This window comes from Oryctolagus cuniculus, chromosome 3 (genome assembly GCF_051225735.1).
Source record: "Oryctolagus cuniculus isolate XC-2025 breed Fujian yellow rabbit chromosome 3, ASM5122573v1, whole genome shotgun sequence".
Taxonomy (NCBI): domain Eukaryota; kingdom Metazoa; phylum Chordata; class Mammalia; order Lagomorpha; family Leporidae; genus Oryctolagus; species Oryctolagus cuniculus.
Window position 1 is genome coordinate 174,569,058 of NC_142869.1, and position 20,928 is coordinate 174,589,985.

Here is a 20,928-nt window from a genome sequence, read left to right on the forward strand (position 1 = left end):
CTCTCTCTTCTCTCTGCTTCTCAGATAATCGATCAAGCAATGCACTTTTAAAAAAATTTGTAGTGTTGTCTTTTCCCACTGTTCTGCAAAGGATAAGCAAAAACCATACACAGGTTTAAACACATTAAAAGCAGCTTGGGTTTTAGTCTAAGTGGAAAAAATAAAATAAGATAAAGACTGAAGTTTACAGTTCTTACCCCTTAGCAGTATCCTATAATCTCAGTCTGATTTGGCATTTTTCTTATTTAAGAGCTTAAAACAATTTTAGGCTGCATGTTATTAAGTGATAATGTACACTAGGAAGCAATATTGGGGCTTCTAAAACACAAGTTAGCAAATTTCCACAGGTTACACGTTTCCAGTAGCTTTTGTAATAAAAAGCTAGTGTTTATTTATTTGAAAGGCAGAGCTACATAGAGGCATAGGCACAGAGAGAGAGGTCTTCTGCTGGATCACTCCTCAGATGGCTGCAATAGCTGGCGAAGCCAGGAGCCAGGTGCTTCTTCCGGGTCTCCCATGTGGGTAGAAGGACCCAATGACTTGGGCCATTTTCTGCTGCTTTCCCAGGCCATAACCGAGAGCTGCATTGGAAGTGGAGCATTCAGGACTCAAACTGGCTCCCATATGGGATACTAGCACTGCAGGTGGCGACTTTACCCGCTACACCACGGCACCGGCCCCAAGTGTTTAATTCTTTATAGAAGTAGAGTGAAGGAGGGTGGAATGAGAGAGCAATTAAAGTGTATATTTTTGACTTCTGTTGTTAAATAATAAATTCATAGTACTTGACTTATAAGGTGGGAAGACCACTAAAATGTTGTATCCTTGGTGAGCCTACTTTGAAGAATTGTTTACTGGTTTAAAAAATGATAGTTTTGATATTGATATTTTTAGTGACTTTTATAACAGTAGGAGATTAAAGGTAGACTTGAGCTACTCTTCTGCAGTTGCATAAATTGTATGTTTAAAGCTTTACTACTCAAAACATTTAGTTTGAGAATCATATCGCTAGACCTTTAGAGGGGGGTCTTATTATTAATCAACTAAAATTCTCAGAGAATTTTTTTTAAAGATTTATTTATTTTTATTTGAAAGAGTTACATAGAGAGAGAAGGAAAGGCAGAGAGAGAGGTCTTCTATCCACTGGTTCACTCCCCAGATGACTGCAATGGCCGTAGCTGCACCGAACTGAAGTTGGGAGCCAGGATTTTCTTCTGGATCTCCCATGTGAATGCAGGACACTTGGGCCATCTTCTGCTGTTTTCCCAGGCTATAGCAGAGAGCAACCGGGACTTGAACCAGCGTCCATATGGAATGCTGGCATTGCAGGCGGTGGCTTTACCTGTTACGCCACAGTGCCAGCCCCAGAATATTGTGTTTAAAGTTGTCAGTAAATATTATTAGGAATTGTTGATGGGTTCTGGTCACTGAGCAAAGCAACTCAGACAGGCTATATTATGGCTAGAATATGTTTTGGGGGGCAAAGGTTATACGGGTACAATTAGGAAGATAAAACAGCCAAATATCATTTAATTTTGTCTTATATCCAAAGAAATGAATTCTGCTAGTTAAATGGTAGTAGTGAAGTGCAATGAGATGAAAACAGGACCATAGTGTGTATGTAAGTTTGCATCTGTATATAGATGCAGGTCACATAAGGTCTATGAAATCATCCAGTCTGGCCCTGCTGAGGCTACAGCAGATGGGAATCAAAATTCAATAAGTCTGTATAGAAGGCTTAATATTTTTTTTTAAAGATCACTTATTTGAAAAGCAGAGTTACAGAGAGAGGGGGCAGACACACACACACGCACACACACAAACACACAGAGATTTCATCTGCTGGTACACTTCCCAAATGGCCCCAATACCCAGGGACTGGACTGGGCTGGACTGGTCCAAGCCAAGAGCTTCATCCCATTCTGCCATGTGGGTGGCAGGGGCCTAAGCATTTGGGCCATCTTTGCTACTTTTCCAGGTGAGTTAATAGGGAGCCTGATTGTAATTGGAGCAGCCAGGAATGGAATCTGTGCTCATGGGATGCAGGCATTTCAGGCAGTAGCTTAACCTGCTGTGCCACAACACTGGCTCCCAACAGCAGGCTAATTTTTGAGTTGGTAATTTTTTGAATGATATAAATATACAAATGGCCCTTGGCAGAAAAACGTTGCCACCTTTGGCTGATGAATACATTAAAATCTTAGGTTTTCATTTTATACCTTAAATTTCCCCTTTCTGCCAATTTCCCTCATTTGTCTCAAGAACTGTTACCTTTATGAATGTTCCTGTTGACCTCAGTTTATCTAAGGATTGTTTGAAGGTTTTCCTTTTCCTTCTATTTCCTGTCTGCTGATTCCTGAATGTAACATTTGTCTTAACTGTGTTATCTTCTGTGTCAGTCATTGTCATATTTCTGATTCCAGCCTGCATCATCTCACTTTATTTTTATTTTTTTTAAAAGATTTTATTTATTTGGGCCGGCGCCGCGGCTCACTAGGCTAATCCTCCGCCTAGCGGCGCCGGCACACCGGGTTCTAGTCCCGGTCGGGGCGCCAGATTCTGTCCCGGTTGCCCCTCTTCCAGGCCAGCCCTCTGCTGTGGCTAGGGAGTGCAGTGGAGGATGGCCCAGGTGCTTGGGCCCTGCACCCCATGGGAGACCAGGAAAAGCACCTGGCTCCTGGCTCCTGCCATCGGATCAGCGCGGTGCGCCGGCCGCGGCGCGCCGGCCGCGGCGGCCATTGGAGGGTGAACCAACGGCAAAGGAAGACCTTTCTCTCTGTCTCTCTCTCTCACTGTCCACTCTGCCTGTCAAAAAAAAAAAAAAAAAAAAAAAAAAAAAGATTTTATTTATTTATTTGAAAGGTAGAGTTACAGACAATGAGAGGGAGAGACCGAGAGAAAGGTCTCCCTTCTGTTGGTTCACTCCCCAAATGGCTGCAATGGCTGGAGCTGTGCCGATCTGAAGCCAGGAGCCAGATGCTTCTTCCTGGTCTCCCGTGTGAGCACAGGGGCCCAAGGACGTGGACCATCTTCCACTGCTTTCCCAGGCCACAGCAGAGAGCTGGATTGGAAGAGGAGCAGCCGGGACTAGAACCGGTACCCATATGGGATACTGGCGCCACAGGCAGATGATTAAATTAAACCCACTCTGCCACGGCGCCAGCTGCACCATCTCACTTTTTTTTTTATTTTTTGACATGCAGAGTGGACAGTGAGAGAGAGACAGAAAGGACCATCTCACTTTAAATAGCTGACTCGTCTTCCTAGTCAGTCTTAGCCAGTCTATTCTGTGTATCAGAATTATTTTTCTAAAAGTCTTTTTTAATCATTACTCTGTTCAGAGGCCTCTTTAAGATTTAGATTTAAATTTACTTTGAATTACTCTATTTTCTTTAAACGTGCACTTCAGAACTGTCCAGTCTTCATTTACAATTATTATCTTTTTTATTTATTGAAAATTATCTTCCATGAATGTCAACTTTCGGTCTCTTATATTCTTGAATACTCCATTTTTCCTGAACTTTTCTTTGATTGGCTCTTTCCTGCAAAGCTAGCAACTTTTTCTTCACTGTGGTCTTCTGAACCTTGATATAAGCTAATCTATTGTTACCTTAATAGCACAGTCAGCTTTCATCTCAGTATTAAAATACTTCGTTACCATACAGTGTTCTTTTGCATATAAGCGTGAATCATTTGGAATAATTTTTATAATAGACTATTGATGTTTTATTTTACATCCCTAGAATTTTATTATATTGACTGTCTTACCTAGAGCATTAAGTGAAGTTTAGAAATGTTTACTTATGGTAGTTTTTTTTGGGTTGGGTAGCTATGCATAGTTGATTCTGATAAACTATTTCATCAGTTCTAAGATACTCAGTATCTGAAATAGGAATTTTTAAAAATTGATGATGTCTCCTCGTAGTCTGCAGCATTTTTTCCTTCTTAGAGGCATATGATAGTAATATTGATGATATGTTACACTATGTGAAGTATTTTTTCTTAATTATTTTCTCCGTCAACAGTTTTGTTTTCTCAGGTACAGTTACTGGTGAGAGCTCTTTAATTCCTTTATAGCTTTTCAGAGTTTGCTGTCTGAGTCATATTTAATTTGAAAAGGTTTATTTAGGGGCCGGCTTTGCGGCATAGCCAGTTAAGCTGCTTCCTGCTGCACCAGCATCCTGTGGAGGTGCTGATTTGTGTCCTGGCTCTTCTGCCAGCTGCACTTTTGATCCAGCTCCCTGCTAATGTACCTGGGACAGCAGTGGAGGATGATCCAAGTGCTTGGCCCCTTGCCACCCACTTGGAAAACCTGGAAGAAGCTCTTGAGTTCGACCTGGCTCAACCTTGGCCATTGTGGCCATTTGGGAGTGAACTAGCAGATGTAAGATTTCTCTCTTTCTCTCTGTAACTTTACCTTCCAACTAGATAATTTTTTTTTTAAAAAAGTGAAAAGGTTTATTTACTAACTTTATTTACTTGAAAGGCAGAGAGACAGAGATAGACAGGGGCTGTCCATCTGCTTGTTCATTCTCCAAATGCCTACAACAGTCATGCTGGGCTAGGTTGAAGCCAAGAGCTGGGAACTTCATTTGGATCTCCCACATGGGTGGCAGGGACCCAAGTACTTGAGGCAGCACCTATTATCTCAGAGTGCACATAAGCAGGAAGCTGGATTTTGATGCAGAACTGGTACCTTAATGAAGGTACTCTGATACCGCACAAGTAGCATCTCTATTTATTTATTTTTTAAAAAAAGATCTTTATTTATGTGACAGAGTTACAGGAGAGATGGAGACAAAGATATTCCATCCGCTGGTTTACTCCCCAAACCGAAGGCAACTCCTGGCTGGGCCAATATGAGCTTCTTCTGGATCTCTCTTGTGGGTGCGGGAGCCCAAGCACTTGAGCCATCTTTCACTGCTTTTCCAGGACATAGCAGAGAGCTGTATTGGGAAACTTGACCTGGCACCCATATGGGATACTGGCTCTGCAGGCGGAGGCTTAGCCTACTATATCACACCACTGGCCCCCCAAGTAGCATCTTAATTGCCGTGACAAACATCTGCTCATGACTGATATTTTAATTCTGTACAATGAGTAAAGAAATCTACTTAAGAAAAAAAGTTGTGTTTTAGTTATAGTACCTTGCCATTTTAAAAATATTTTAATAAGATTAAGTCTGGTTTTTAATTTTTTTTTAAACTTTTAGGTGGAAGATGAAACTGTTTTACATAACATTCCTTATATGGGAGATGAAGTTCTAGACCAGGACGGCACTTTCATTGAAGAACTAATAAAAAATTATGATGGAAAAGTACACGGAGATAGAGGTGAGCCATGTTTATTCTCTTGCAAAAATGGCTAAAGAATTGAGAGATAACCTTGTTTTTTTTTTTTTTTTTTTAACATAGGGTATGAAGAATCATTTTTAATAATAAAATTAAAATTTAAACCAAACTCTAAAGGACTGACATAGGCTCAGAAGCCCAATATTTTCAATCTTTTTCCTGTTTTTATAAAACAAAGTTTTAAAGCTTTATTTGAGGTAGAGAGAGAGAGGCGGCGGGGGGGGGGGGGGGGGGATATGTGAGAGTGTGTCCATCTGCTGGTTCACTGCCCAAATGAGGAAGAGAGAGTGTAAGAGTGAGTGTGTCTGTCTGCTGGCTCACTCCCCAAATGCCCATAACAGCTGGGATTAGGCCAGGCGGAAGCCAGGAGCCAGGAACTAAATCCAGGATTCCCATCTGGATGGCAGCAATCCAAGTACTTGATATCACCTGCTACCTCCCAGGATCTACATCAGCAGGAAGCTGGAATTGGGAGCAGAGTCAGGACTGTAACTAGGTGCTCGGATACAGTATGTGGATATCTTTTTTTTTTTGACAGGCAGAATGGATAGTGAGAGACAGAGAGAAAGGTCTTCCTTTTGCTGTTGGTTCACCCTCCAATGGCCGCCACGGCTGGCGCGCTGTGGCCAGCGCACCGCGCTGATCCAAAGGCAGGAGCCAGGTGCTTCTCCTGGTCTCCCATCGGATGCAGGGCCCAAGCACTTGGGCCATCCTCCACTGCCTTCCCGGGCCACAGCAGAGAGCTGGCCTGGAAGAGGGGCAACCGGGAAAGAATCCGGTGCCCCGACCGGGACTAGAACCTGGTGTGCCAGTGCCACTAGGTGGAGGATTAGCCTATTGAGCCGCGGCGCCGGCAGTATGTGGATACCTTAACCACCCACTAGACCCAGTATCTGCCCCTTCTCTGTTTTTAATTGGAGGCTCATGTTTGCCACTTAATTATCTGTAGTTGGTTAGCATAAATTATAATGCAGTAACAGGCAAATCAAATAGAAATTGTGTGAGTATCTAGATTTTAAGACTTTTTACTAGTAAAATTAATTAGGGTTGGGGCTCTGCTTTTGTGGCACATGGCCCTACTGTTCAAAAATATCTTCTGCAATAGACTACAGAAGCACCTGAAATTCAGTTAGAATCTGTGTGTGTGTGTATGTGTGTGTTTAGGAGGTTATGCTAAAGTGTCTGAAAGGAGGGTGATATTTGCAATGTCATTTTCATTATTAGTGTAAACCAATACCTGCTATAATCAGTTTAAGGACAGATACATTGTTTGGGAGGGGGCTAAAGCTATAGTTAATTGTAGAGGATTGGGTTAGTGCTAGGCCTTGATTTCAAGAAAAAGTGACAAATATTAAAGATAAATTCTCTTTCCTAACTTTGATTAAGAACAGTCTTGAAACTGATCTTAACTGTTCCCCAAACATCCAGTTTAATACTAATTTTTATAATACTGATAGGCTATGGCCTTTTCCAAACTAGAAGAGGAATACATAAACTTTTGTCATTGCCGCTTTCCTCTGTTTATTTCTGATATCCCTTAACAAATTTCAGAATGTGGGTTCATAAATGATGAAATTTTTGTGGAGTTGGTGAATGCTCTTGGCCAATACAATGATGATGATGACGACGATGATGGAGATGATCCTGATGACAGAGAAGAGAAACAGAAGGATCTAGAGGACAACCGAGATGGTACGCTTGATTATTAGCTTTTTAGGTAGCCGTTACACTCTTCTTTCAAAATAGTGAAGTAAATGTAGAAATTAATTTCTTCTTTTTCTCACATTGATAGTAGTATCAAAATTTGAATATTATTTGCAACATTTCATCCTGCAGTTGAACATCTTTGTGTGTTTTTGTTGTTGTTAGCAAAAGAAACTAATCTTTTCCGTGAGCATCTGAGCAGTCATCTTAACCATCATTGTAACATAACGTTCTATATGTATATATTGCTTTGTGTGTGTATGCATATGCTATATACCTATCAGTTGTATGCTAATCACTTCATATGCACCACCTTTTTTTTTTTTTTTTTTGGTATCGTTTTAATTTTATTGGAAGATTCTCGAGAAAACCACTGTGGATGAACTGCAGCTCCCATTGGTCCATTTCTTGCTCTGATCTCACAAGGCGCCATTATGTGAGGTGAACCCCCAAAAAGTATATATAGCCGCTGCGGGGGCCTAGATTTTTGTCCGCCTTACCCAGAGAGCACTCTTTTGTGATCTGTCATATGCACCATCTTAATCCTAATAAAGACTCCATAAGGTGGATATTATTAGATCCATAAGATCACACTACTGGGGAGAAATGGAGCCTTGAACTCCATGATGATAACCAAAATATATGTGACTTTAGACTTATGCCTTTCTTCCCGAGTCAGCTGCGACTCTCCAAAAAGTAGTCTGTCCCAAGACAGTCTGTGGTTGGTATTTTCTGCTTGGCATGGATCATATTAAAGCAGCATAGAATTCTTTGGGGAAAAATTGCAAAGATGCATAGATTTTTTTTTTTATAATAAAGGGATACCTTAGTGATGATCTAGTTTAAACTCTTTGTTTTACAGGTGAGGAGACAGACCGAAGTAGTTAAGTAAGCAGTCAGGCCCAGTGACAAAATTAGTTAGTAGCATGATTGGCATTAAAACCTAGGGGCCGGTGCTGTGGCTCAGCAGGTTAATGCCCTGGCCTGAAGTGCTGGCATCCCATATGGGTGCCGGTTCTAGTCCCAGCTGCTCCTTTTCCAATCCAGCTCTCTCTTATGGCCTGGAAAAGCAGTGGAAGATGGCCTAAGTCCTTGGGCCCCTTTACCCACATGGGAGACCCAGAGGAGGCTCCTGGTTCCTGGCTTTGGATCAGCGCAGCTCTGGCCATTGCGGCCAGTGGGGGAATGAACCAGGGAATGGAAGACCTCTCCTCTCTCTGTAACTCTGACTTTCAAATGAATAAATAAATCTTTAAAACCCCTTTTTTTTTTTTTTAAGATTTATTTATTTTGCTTGAAAATCAAAGTTACACAGAGAAAGAGAAGAGGCAGAGAGAGAGAGAGAGAGAGATCTTCCATCCGCTGGTTCGCTCCCCAGATGGCCGTAACGGCTGGAGCTGTGCCGATCCGGAGCCAGGAGCTTCTTCCGGGTCTCCCACGTGGGTGCAGGGGCCCAAGGACTAGGGCTGTCTTCTGCTTTCCCAGGCCATAGCAGAGAGCTGGATCGGAAGTGGAGCAGCTGGGACTGTTACCATGCCCATATGGGATGCTGGCACTGCAGGTGGCGACTTTACCTGCTATGCCATAGCACTGGCCCCTTCCAGAACTCTGAAAACTTTTTGTATTTGAATTTTGTGTTTGACATATGCGCATTCCATAAATACACATAAAATATGTTAGTGAAACAAAAAGTTCATGATTTCTTAGAAAATCAGCTATGTTATAGAGATACAGTTATGTATAGAAAATGAAAGATTGAAAACTTGTTGACTTCATGTTTTCCCCCTTTCATATTTCCCTAATCAGATAAAGAAATCCACCCACCTCGGAAATTTCCTTCTGATAAAATTTTTGAAGCCATTTCCTCAATGTTTCCAGATAAGGGCACAGCAGAAGAACTAAAGGAAAAGTAAGATTTGCTTTTCTGAGATAGTCTCACTTTGTGTGCTGTGGAAATTCTCCTTTTCGTTTATTTACAAATGCAACAAATATAGCACTTGCTTGTTTATAGTGTGGGCAAGATGTTTGAAGCAATATATTTATCTGTGGTATTCTACACTATAAAACATTATAGTTGAATAAATACCTTTATATATACACTATATATACATGTAAAATTTATAGCAGTCTATTTAGAGGAAAATTTCTCTGGATACTAGCAGAAAGTTCAGTAACATTGATGATTAATTAAAACTAATATCCTTTTTCATGATATACCTGAATCATTTCATTGAATTTGATTCTTGATATCTAATTGCTTCTTTGTCTATAAAGATTGATTTATGTTAGATATATTCCTTTTTGTTTTAGGCAAGATAAACATTAAAATAATACATGGAAACCTTTTAGAAACTTTATTTTGAAAAAGTGATTTTTCTTTTATATTTACTTAAATTTTTCTTGGTTACTGTCAGATACAAAGAACTCACCGAGCAGCAGCTCCCAGGTGCACTTCCTCCTGAATGTACTCCCAATATAGATGGACCAAATGCTAAATCTGTTCAGAGGGAGCAAAGCTTACATTCATTTCATACGCTTTTCTGTAGGCGATGTTTTAAATATGACTGCTTCCTACATCGTAAGTGCAATTATTGTACGTTTTCATTTTCCATCTCTTGTTGTGGAATTATGTTTTAAAGCAACTCAAATAATGTTATTTAATACAACTAGAATTTTCTACTGAATCTTACAGTTAAGATTAAAAAATGTTATGAACTCAGTATTGTTATTTTTATGTTGTTGCTTGAGGATTGTTTTATACACATTTAATTCAGACTTCTGTTTTAAAGAAATTGGCTAAAAAAATGCTATATTAGTTCTTGTCTACTTAGTGTTGAATTTTTTTTTTTTTTTTTTTGGTCCTCTGGGTAAGTTGCTTTTCTTTTTTTTTTAAAAAAGATTTATTTATTTCAAAGTCAGAGTTACACAGAGGAGAGGAGAGAGGAGAGGCAGAGAGAGAGGTCTTCCATCCAATGGTTTACTCCCCAACTGGCCGCAATGGCCGGAGCTGCACCGATCTGGAGCCAGGAGCCTCCTCCAGGTCTCCCATGTGGGTGCAGGGGCCCAAGGACTTGGGCCATCTTGTACTGCTTTCCCAGGTCATAGCAGAAAGCTGGATCAGAAGTGGAGTGGCCAGGTCTTAAAACCGGTCCCATATGGGATGCCAACCCTTCAGGCCAGGGCGTTAACCTGCTGTACCACAGCGCCGGCCCAGTAAGTTGCTTTTTAAATACCCGTGTTTTGTATACTAGCAAAGCATAAAATATTCTTAATGAATTATGGTACATCCAATAATACTTTTTTTCCCTGATATTTTTAGGAAATGAAGTTTCTTAGTAATTTTCCAGTTAACTGGACCTTATTTTTAAGTACATTTTTAAAAGCATCAACTACTTTTGAGGTATATATTTTGAGAATATATTTCATACTTCCTAATTTTCAGAGTTTACATAATATAGTTCAACTTTTTCCATATTATGTTTTAGGGTGCCTGTTTATGGCATAGTAATACTTCTAGAAGCTTTTGACCCTGCCCTAAATGGCCTTACATTGCTTTGCCTTTTGGGTTTTGTGTCCCTGCTTTTTCTTTTTTCTTTTTTTTTAAAGAAGATTTATTTATTTGAAAGGCAGAGTTACAGAGAGGCAGATTCAGAGAGAGAGAGAGAGAGAGAGAGATGTCTTCCATCCACTGGTTTACTTACCAAATGGCTCCAACGGCCAGAGCTGGGCTCATCTGAAGCCAGGAGTCAGGAGCTTCTTCCGGGTCTCCCACGTGGATGCAGGGGCCCAAGGACTGGGACCACCTTATACTGCTTTCCCAGGCCACAGCAGAGATCTGGATTGGAAGGGGAGCAGGCAGGACTTGAACCAGCATCCATATGGGATGCTGGCACCGCTTGCGGTGTTTTGGTGTTTTTTGTGTGTGTGGTGTTTTTTTTTTTTTTTTTTTTTTTTTTTTTTTTTTTTTTTTTAATGGGTAGTGTTATACAGAGAGAGACAGAGAGAAAGGTCTTCCTTCCGTTGGTTCACTCCCCAAATGGCCGCTATGGCCAGTTCTGCACTGATCTGAAGCTGGGAGCCAGGTGCTTCTTCCTGGTCTCCCATGTGGGTGCAGGGGCCCAAGCACCTGGGCCATCCTGCACTGCCCTCCTGGGCCACAGCAGAGAGCTGGACTGGAAGAGGAGTAACTGGGACTAGAACCCGGTGCCAAATGGGATGCTGGTGCCGCAGGTGGTGAATTAACCAAGTGAGCCACAGCACCGGCTCTGCAGGCGGTGGTTTTACACGATAAGTTACAGCACCAGCCCCCCGCCCCCCCCTTTTCTTTTTTTTTTTAAACATTTATGCTCTATACTCTTAAACTAGTTTAAATTTATGATATGGTAGTATAATCTGTAGTATATCTTCCATTTTTTTGCTTTAGGCATTGGACGATTATCAAATGTTTGGTCTTAAACTGTTATTTTCACACAGCCCTTGAAATGATCGTCTTGAATTGCATTTTAATTCCTCTTTATACACCACCATTTTGTTAATATTGTAAATTGCATGTAGATGTCATAAGAAAAGAATTGGAGGGAGCTCTGTTTTTGAGTCATTGAAAAGTTCTTTCCAATTTGTTTATAGCTATAGCATTTAATGTATCTTTTGTACACATGAACCAGCAAAATAAGGTACGCCTTATTATTAGAGTTATTTCATTGTGCTCTTCAGAGATGAGTAATTTTGATGAACCTTGAACATGTTAATGATCTCATTCAAGCTGGAGAGAAGAGAAATACTTCACTTTAATAAAGGTGGCCTTTGTGGGACAGTAGACTGCCACCTGCAGCAACTACCAGGTGCAGCTTCCCTTCATCTTCCTCTTCATTTTTTTAAATATATTTATTCATTTATTTGATACAGAGAGGGAAGGAGGGAGGTCTTCCATCTGCTGGTTCACTCCTCAAATGGCTGCAATGGCCAGGGCTGAAGCCAGGAGTCAGGAGCTTCTTCCACGTCTCCCACGTGGGTGCAGGGACCCAAGCACTTGGGCCATCTTCTGCTGCTTTCCCAGGCACCTTAGCAGGGAGCTGGATCAGAAGTAGAACAGTCCCAATGCTTGCAGTGCAGGCTTAACCTTCTACGCTGCAGCATTGGCCGTTCCCCTCACCTTCCCTTCTTGTACTAGAGCCATTTTCTTTATAATTGAGCCTAAACAAATTCTTAAGGTATTTTATTGCCTTACATGAATTTTGACTACAAACCATGCATTTTTTTATATAAAATAAGTTATTAAAATAAATGTTAAACATAACATTTTGTGCTTGAGGTAGTTTTTTATCTCTGAATTAATGTGTGTGAAATAGTTGAAATACCTGGCTTCTATTAGCTATTGTTATTTTTTAATAGGTCATCATTCATATTATTTACATTTCAACAGAGAATTAAAATGCATACTGTGAGGTCTCCCTAACACTTTTTCCTGGTTTCCCAAGTTGGAGCAGAGGCCCAAGCACTTGGGCCATTCTCTACTGCTTTCCCAAGCCATTAGCAGGGAGCTGGATCAGAAGTGGAGCAGCCATATGGGATGTAGGCAGAGGCATAGCCTACTGTGGCACAGCACCGGCCCTCCTAACACTTCTGCCCGTTGAGTTTTTCAGCTCTCTTGCATTTAACCACTTTTATGGTTCTTTTACATCTTCACTGGGCACTGTTAATATATTCTTTATCCTGTCATATTCAAATGGTGCCATGGTGTTCTGACTTTACCCTTTTCTGACTTTATATTATACATTATTAGGCCTGTCTATACAACTGCATAGTAGTACTGCATTATGACAGGCTTTCTAACTTACTGAATTGGCCCCTAAACATGAATATTTGGATTTTTTTTTTTTTAGCCTTTTGCCATAATGGTGCTGCAGTGAATAACGTTGCACGTGCCTGTACTCATTTCTCGCAAATTCCAGTTTAAGTGATAAACTTTATTTAGCTATATGGGGATATACCAGTTTAAAGACATACCAGCAAAATAAGAATGTCTGTTTCCTCTGATCCCTGCCAATGAAATGTGTTGTCAAAGTAGTTTTGATGTTTTCATTTTGATTTTGTAAGCGAAAGTGTTATTTTTAACATAGTTTTAATTTGCATCTTTATTCTTTTTGAATGACAGTGAGGATCTTCCTTTAACTTGAAGAGATTTATATTTTACTTGCTGTAAACTGATTTTATTCTCTGGCATATTGATCTTTTGATACTAAAAGGAACTCCTTATATGGCCCCCTAAGTGGTTGGAGAAGTTGCTATAGGACCCAAAGCTGATCCTTTTGCCAGATGAACAGCAAGACAGTCTTGGTAGAAGAAAGGAAGTGTTTATTGCAAGAGAGCAGGAATTTATCACAAACAGAGCAAGAAGCTTTGTAGCTATTGCTTAATTCCCAGACTCCCTGAGGGGTCAGGAGTTACGGTTCTTACAGATTGAAATTGAGACTGAAAGGAGCATGCTGGCTCCTGTCCAAGTTCCCATTCGGTGTGCAATGCTCCTGATCCGCTTATTGGTCAACAGTATGTCCTTCAGGGAAGTTTGACGATGGCTAGAGTGGGCTCCAGTCAGTCTGTGGGATGGGTGCAGGTGGTAGTTGCGTTTTGCTTGGGGCCCAGGGTTACTAGGAAAAAAAATCCCCCTTCTCCCACAAAGCAAGCCAGTACATATAGGGGAAATAAATTACCCCAGTAGTCCTGTGATTAGGGACCTTGTAGAGCAGGTTGCACCAATCCCTCAATTCAGCCAGCTGATTTTAGTAAGAGATTGATTTGCAGTCATAAAAGTGGGACTGTGAAGGGAGGGAGGGAGGTGGAGAGACTAAGTGACTGGGATTTGGGGGGGTGTCTGCACCTGAGGCACATGGAAGTTCTTGTTTTCTTTCGTTTATATATAAAGGGAACAGATTTCCTGGTCTCCCATGTGGGTGGCAGGGTCCCGGTACTTGGGCCATCTTTGGCTGCTTTTCCCAGGACATTTTTTTTTTTTTTTTTAAGAGTTATTTATTTATTTGAAAGGCAGAGTTATAGAGAGGCAGAGGCAGAGAATCAATCTTCCATCTGCTGGTTCACTTCCTAGATGGCTGCAATGGCCAGTGCTGCACAGGAGCAAGGACCAAGCACTTAGGCCATCTTCCACAGCTTTCCCAGGCCATAGCAGAGAGCTGAATTGAAAGTGGAGCAGCCAGGACTCAAACCCTTGCCCATATGGGATGCTGGCACTGCAGATGGCGGCTTTACCTGCTACACCACAGCCCTGGCCCCCCAAAACACATTCTTGTCAAAAATATGTAGCTATGAGCCGGCGCCGCGGCTCACTAGCCTAATCCTCCGCCTAGCGGCGCCGGCACACCGGGTTCTAAGTCCCGGTCGGGGCGCCGGATTCTGTCCCGGTTGCCCCTCTTCCAGGCCAGCCCTCTGCTGTGGCCAGGGAGTGCAGTGGAGGATGGCCCAGGTGCTTGGGCCCTGCACCCGCATGGGAGACCAGGAAAAGCACCTGGCTCCTGGCTCCTGCCATCGGATCAGCGCGGTGTGCCGGTCGCAGCGCGCCGGCCGCGGCGGCCATTGGAGGGTGAACCAACGGCAAAGGAAAACCTTTCTCTCTGTCTCTCTCTCTCACTGTCCACTCTGCCTGTCAAAATAAAAAAAAAATAAAAAATAAAAAAAAAATATGTAGCTATGTATGTACTGCTAGGTCTAGCTTGGTTTTTGTATTAGGGGTCCTCAGCTGGTCAAAATGTAAGCCAGTGCTAAATTAGGCATAAGGTGTTAGGCTCTCTTTCTAGGAGAAACAAGCTCACTCACATGAAACAAAATTTTAGCCTTGACTTTTACTTTAAAAACGTTATAATTTTACCTTTTGTCCCCTTCTTTCCCGTATAGTCTACCTTTAGTTCCCCTGTCTTTTCCGTGGAACTTTAGTTTTAATATCCTTTCATAAATATTTAGAAATGATTTGTGAATATGTCACTTTTTAATTCAAATTGAAATAATTTTCATCTTGTAGTTCTGAATAAGCTATTTCTAACATTTGTACAGGAAAAAGCAAGCTTTCACAATGAATTCTCTAAAGTTCATACTATTACAGCATGCATATTGACATTATTTTCATGTACCAGTGTGCCATTACTTTAATGTTATCACATTTGAGAACTTCTTTTCTCTCTGGAATTTTAAAAAAAATTTTGATAGACATACAAGTGTACATATTCATGGGGTACTATGTGCTGTTTTATTATATGTATACATTGTATAATGCCCAACCATGGCAAATATTTTACCCTTTCAAGCATTTTATATTTCTCTATAGAGAAAGCATCCAAAATCCTATCTTCTTTTTTTAAAATAATTTTTAAATTATATAAGGTGAACAAATTTTATATGTTTCATATATACAGATTCAGGTGCATAGTGATACTTCCCACCCTACCCTGTCTCTTACCCTCCTTCCTCCTTTCTTACTCTTAATTTTTATGACATACATTCAGTTTATTTTATAATCATTTATAATCATAAGCTTAACTCTCTGCTAAGTAAAGAATTCAACAAATAGTAGAAAAAAATATTTCCTCAATAGTAGAGACAAGGGCTGATAATTTTAAGTTTCACACACTTACATCTTTATAAAGTCTTTTATCTGATCTTCGTATTTTCCTCTAAAGGGACAGGCTCTCCCTAGGTTCTTTCTTTCTTTTTTTTCCCCGAAGAATTATTTATTTATTTGAAAGACAGATGAAGAGGTACAGCCAGAGAGAGAGAGAGGTTTTCTATCCTCTATTCACTTCCCAAATGGCTGCCGTGGCCAAAGCTGAGCTGATCCAAAGCCAGGAGCCAGGAGCTTATTCCAGGTCTCCCATATGGGTACAGGGGACCAAGGACCTGGGTCATCATTTACTGCTTCAGGCCATAGCAGAGAGCTGGATAGGAAGTGGAACAGCTGGGACTTGAACCAACACCCATATGGGATGCTGGTGTCCCAAGTGGCAACTTTACCTGTTAAAGCACAGTGCTAGTACCTGTCCTCTTTACCTTTAAAAATGAATTTTGGGGCTGGCGCTGTGGTGTAGCAGGTAAAGCCACTGCCTACAGCACCAGCATCCCATATGTGTGCCAATTCGAGACCCGGCTGCTCCACTTCCAATCCAACTCTCCACGAGGGCCTGGGAAAGCAGTAGAAGATGGCCTGACTGCTTGGGCCCCTGCACGCACATGGGAGACCTGGAAGAAGCTCCTGGTTCTGGGCTTTAGATTGGCGCAGCTCCAGCTACTGGGGCCATCTGTGGAGTGAACCAGTAGATGAAGACCTCTCTATCTGCTTCTGCCTCTCCGTAACTCTGCCTTTCAAATAAATAAATAAATCTTTAAAAAAATGAGTTTTAATAAGTGGTATTGTGTTTTACTCTCCATTTGATAATTTATTGCTGAAATCAAGAAATTGTAGGTGTCAGAATTTTGTTGATAAAATAGTAATCTGATTTTATTTTGGGAATATCAGCTGCTCATATGGAGAATAGTAAAGACTTAATTGAAATATGTTTATAGTTTACATGCATCAATTCTGTTTGCAAGGAAAAGAGAAATTACTAATCATTCTAGAACTTACTGTGTTGCCTTCCTGCTTAGGGTTGGAGGAGGAGAAGGAGCAACAGCAGAGAATACATTGTAATAGCTCAATGAGAACTTGAAGGAAAGTTGTATAAAGTAATGTAAACCACATTAGGAAGGTTACAGTTTATTATAATTAGTTTTCCCAGGAGAGTTAAAAAAAAAAGTGACAGTATTTCACAGTTGTAATGGGTACTTGATGTTGATGTTTAATTTATTTTGCAGCTTTTCATGCAACACCCAATACTTACAAGCGGAAGAACACAGAAACAGCTCTAGACAATAAACCTTGTGGACCACAGTGTTATCAGCATTTGGTAAGATTTAGTGCTTTATTATTCCAGAGGGTATTTGAGAAGCCTTAACTTTGAACTTCGGTGGAGGTGATAAAGTCAGTGTTAACATTGTCTGTACCCATACTTTTATTGGCCATATAATAGGTAGATTTTCTTACCCATGTTATTTCTTTCATAGCCCGTGTACCACACATTTTAGTCCTTCATTAATTTTTTTATTATCTTTTGTTTATCTGTGTTATCTCTTCAGCAACATTTCAAGGTCTTTAGGATCAAGGACTCATACCTTCCACAAAGTTTGTGAGAATGTGAAGTACAGGTAGCCCACTTCGAAACCAGAAACTCAGTAATCTTATGCTGTAGTTCCTAAGTCTTTCTCATAGCCATATTCTTTCTTGAGTTTCTTTAGAAGCACTGTAGTTTGAGCTATATTAGATCCCAATTTTTTTTTTTTTGTTATTTTTTTAAGTGATGGAGACAAGGTAAGGGGTTAGGAAAATATGAGGTAGGAAAGTTGTTTTTTACGGGTACTATCTTATTTTTACCATTTCCCCTCTTTGAACCAAGCCACTCCTACCTAGGAACTAAATGGGTATAAATTGCCTGTTGGATTTTGGACAGAAGATTCATTGAATGGCACCTGCAGAAGGTATCCTATTTTTAAGCAATTTGGTTTGTGTAGAATGAAGTATAAAACTGTTGGCTACTCTCAAACTTCTCCCTTCTATTTCCACTAAAAAAACAGAATTCTTGAGCATATTTTGTAATATTCTATATAAGGCAGAATTGTATTTGGCTCATCTAAAATGTTTCTGTGATCTCTGTATAAACCATGCTCTTACCATTGTTTTATACTTTCTGAGACTGGATTGTTGTACCTCATAATGCGAACTGTAACCCTCAGGCAGTCTTGTTCCTGAAGTTCCTTTCATGTCTTCCTGTGGCAGCTTATCCCTCACAGGAAGAAAGAATCTGATGTTTTTATAGTATGGCAGGAAGTGATAAGTCAAGCTTGTGTACGTGTGTTGTATTCTTTAAGTAAACACCACCATAAAGGGCTATGCATTACCTTAACTCCTGAAGCAGGAATCTGACCTAATGTACATTAGACATGTTACTGTTTTTGTAAAGATGTTCCTTTAAATATGTATAAATATAAATGTAAATATAGAAATAACTACCTTTATATATACATAATTTATTTTATGGTCTAACTTAATTATAATCAGTTTATATTTCACAAATCCACTACACATAACGGTCTTGCCTGACAATATATTAAACCCATATTAATCTAAAATTTTCAAATTATCAAAAGCAGATCAAAACAAAGCATATACAAATGTTTATTTGTGACAAATGGATATTATGATAGATGTCTTGACTAATTTGTCTTATGCAGTCTTTATTTTTTGCTCTTCCACCAAAATGATTTTTGAACTTTACCCTGATGTCTGCCTTTTTCATTTTGTAGGAGGGAGCAAAGGAGTTTGCTGCTGCCCTCACTGCTGAGCGGATAAAGACCCCCCCAAAACGCCCAGGGGGTCGCAGACGAGGACGGCTCCCTAATAACAGTAGCAGACCCAGCACCCCCACCATCAATGTGCTGGAGTCGAAGGACACGGACAGTGATAGGGAGGCGGGAACTGAAACAGGGGGAGAAAACAATGATAAAGAGGAAGAAGAGAAAAAAGATGAAACTTCTAGTTCTTCTGGTAAGGCACATCTAATAACTGGGTTTTACCATTGCTTTCAAAGCTTCATATTGGGAAGATTAAGGATGTATTGGATACTTTTCTTAGTTGGTTAGTTTTCAATATAACCAGAAGTCCAAGACCACAGAACATCATTCAGGGATGTGAAGCTGAACCGTTACTGCTGTCTTCTGCCCCCAACTCCTACTCTGGACTGTGGGTTGTTGAAAGGTTGATAATGCAGCTTATTCTTTCTCTTTGTGCTATGTGCTTTCTCACCTTTCTCAGACAGGGCATCGTGAAATTCAGATCATGTGGTTTAGTGTTCTTGAAGTTCTTTGATTTGTTTTGGTTAGAGAGAAAACTAGTACTGATGAGTTAGTATTTTACTGATTGGATTTTAGTTACTGATACTATTATTTCTAGACTTAGTTCATTGAAAATATGATTATTTCCTGCTTTTTTTTTTTTTAAGATTTATTTATTTGAAAGGCAGAGAGTTAACAGGCAGAGAGAGAGAAAGTCTTCGATCTGCTGGTTTATTCCCCAAATAGCTGCAGTGGCCAGAGCTGGGTTGATCCAAAGCCAGGAGCTTCTTCTGGGTCTCCACAGCACCCAAGGATTGGGCCATGTGCTGCTGCTTTCCCAAGCCATAACAGGGAGCTGGATCAGAAGTAGAGCAGCTGGGACATGAACCAGTGCCCATAAGGGATGCCAGCACTGCAGGCAGCAGCTTTACCTGTTGTGCTACATGCTGGTCCCTATTTCCTGCTTTTTTTTCTTGAGTGCATCCTGAGTTTTACTTGATACTATTTCTAATTACTAATTTTTTTCAACTTTTATTTAATAAATATAAATTTCCAAAGTACAACTTTTGGATTATCGCGGCTTTTTCCCCCCATAACCTCCCTCCCACCCGCAACCATCCCATCTCCCACTCCCTCTCCAATTCCATTCTTTCATCAAGATTCATTTTCAGTTCTCTTTATATACAGATCAACTTGGTATATACTAAGATTTCAACAGTTTGCACCCACACAGATACACAAAGTATAAAGTACTGTTTGAGTAGTAGTTTTACCGTTAATTTGCATAGTACAACACATTAAGGACAGAGATCCTACATGGGGAATAGGTGCACAGTGACTCCCGTTGTTGATTTCACAATTGACACTCTTATTTATGGCGTCAGTAATCACCCGAGGCTGTTGTCATGAACTTCCAAGGCTATGGAAGCCTCTCAAGTTCGCAAACTCTGACCTTAGACAAGGTCATAATCAAAGTGGGAGCGCTCTCCTCCCTTCAGAGAAAGGTGCGTCCTTCTTTGACGGCCCGTTCTTTCCACTGGGATCTCACTCACAGAAACCTTTCATTTAGTTTTTTTTCGTTTGTTTGCTTGTTTGTTTTTGCCACAATGTCTTGGCTTTCCATGCCTGAGCAACTCTCATGGGCTTTTTAGCTGGATCCGAATGCCTTAAGGGCTGATTCCAAGGCCAGAGTGTTGTTTAGGGCATCTGCCATTCTACGAGTCTGCTGTGTTTCCTGCTTCCTATGTTGGATCATTTTCTCCTTTTTAATTCTATCAGTTATTATTAGCAAACACTAGTCTTGTTTCTGTGATCCCTTTGACACTTAGTCCTATTATTATGATCAATTATGAACTTAGACTGATCACTTTGACTAATGAGATGGCATTATTACATGCCACCTTGATGGGATTAATTTGGAATCCCCTGGTATGTTTCTAACTCTACCAATAGGAGTAAGTCTGAGTGAGCATGTGCCGAACTGTACATCTCCCTCTCTTATTCCCACTCTTATATTTAACAGGGATCACTTTTCAGTTAAATTTAAACACCTAAGAACAATTGTGTGTTAATTAAAGAGTTCAACCAATGGTATTAAGTAGAACAAAAAAATACTAAAAGGAATAAAATAGTAAGTTGTTCCTCAACAGTCAGGACAAGGGCTGATCAAGTCACTGTTTCTCATAGTGTCCATTTCACTTCTACAGGTTTCCTTTTAGGTGTTCAGGTAGTTGTCACCGATCAGGGACAACATAAGATATTTTCCCTTTGGGACTGGCTTATTTCACTCCACATGATGTTTTCCAGATTACTCCATTTTGTTGCAAATGACCGGATTTCATTTTTTTTTTTTTTACTGCTGTTTAGTATTCTATAGAGTACATATCCCATGATTTCTTTATCCAGTCTACTGTTGAGGACATTAAGGTTGATTCCATGTCTTAGCTAT

General features: G+C 40.4%; 1 protein-coding gene across 30 annotated transcripts in view; it reads left to right on the top strand.

The window, feature by feature from the left end:
• EZH2 (enhancer of zeste 2 polycomb repressive complex 2 subunit) overlaps window positions 1–20,928 on the top strand; it is an 80,503-nt gene that overhangs the window by 48,422 nt on the left and 11,153 nt on the right. For 15 of the 30 annotated variants that reach the window (XM_089329575.1, XM_008258062.5, XM_070071358.2 and 12 more), the window contains 6 exons: window positions 5,213–5,333; window positions 6,903–7,043; window positions 8,862–8,964; window positions 9,470–9,648; window positions 16,908–16,999; window positions 18,453–18,693. In XM_089329575.1, coding sequence (XP_089185701.1) covers window positions 5,213–5,333; window positions 6,903–7,043; window positions 8,862–8,964; window positions 9,470–9,648; window positions 16,908–16,999; window positions 18,453–18,693 — 877 coding nt within the window. Of the gene's footprint in view, window positions 1–5,212; window positions 5,334–6,902; window positions 7,044–8,861; window positions 8,965–9,469; window positions 9,649–16,907; window positions 17,000–17,545; window positions 17,629–18,452; window positions 18,694–20,928 lie in introns of those variants that run through there. The other 15 variants (XM_089329577.1, XM_070071355.2, XM_070071359.2 and 12 more) reach the window with 3 other exon arrangements.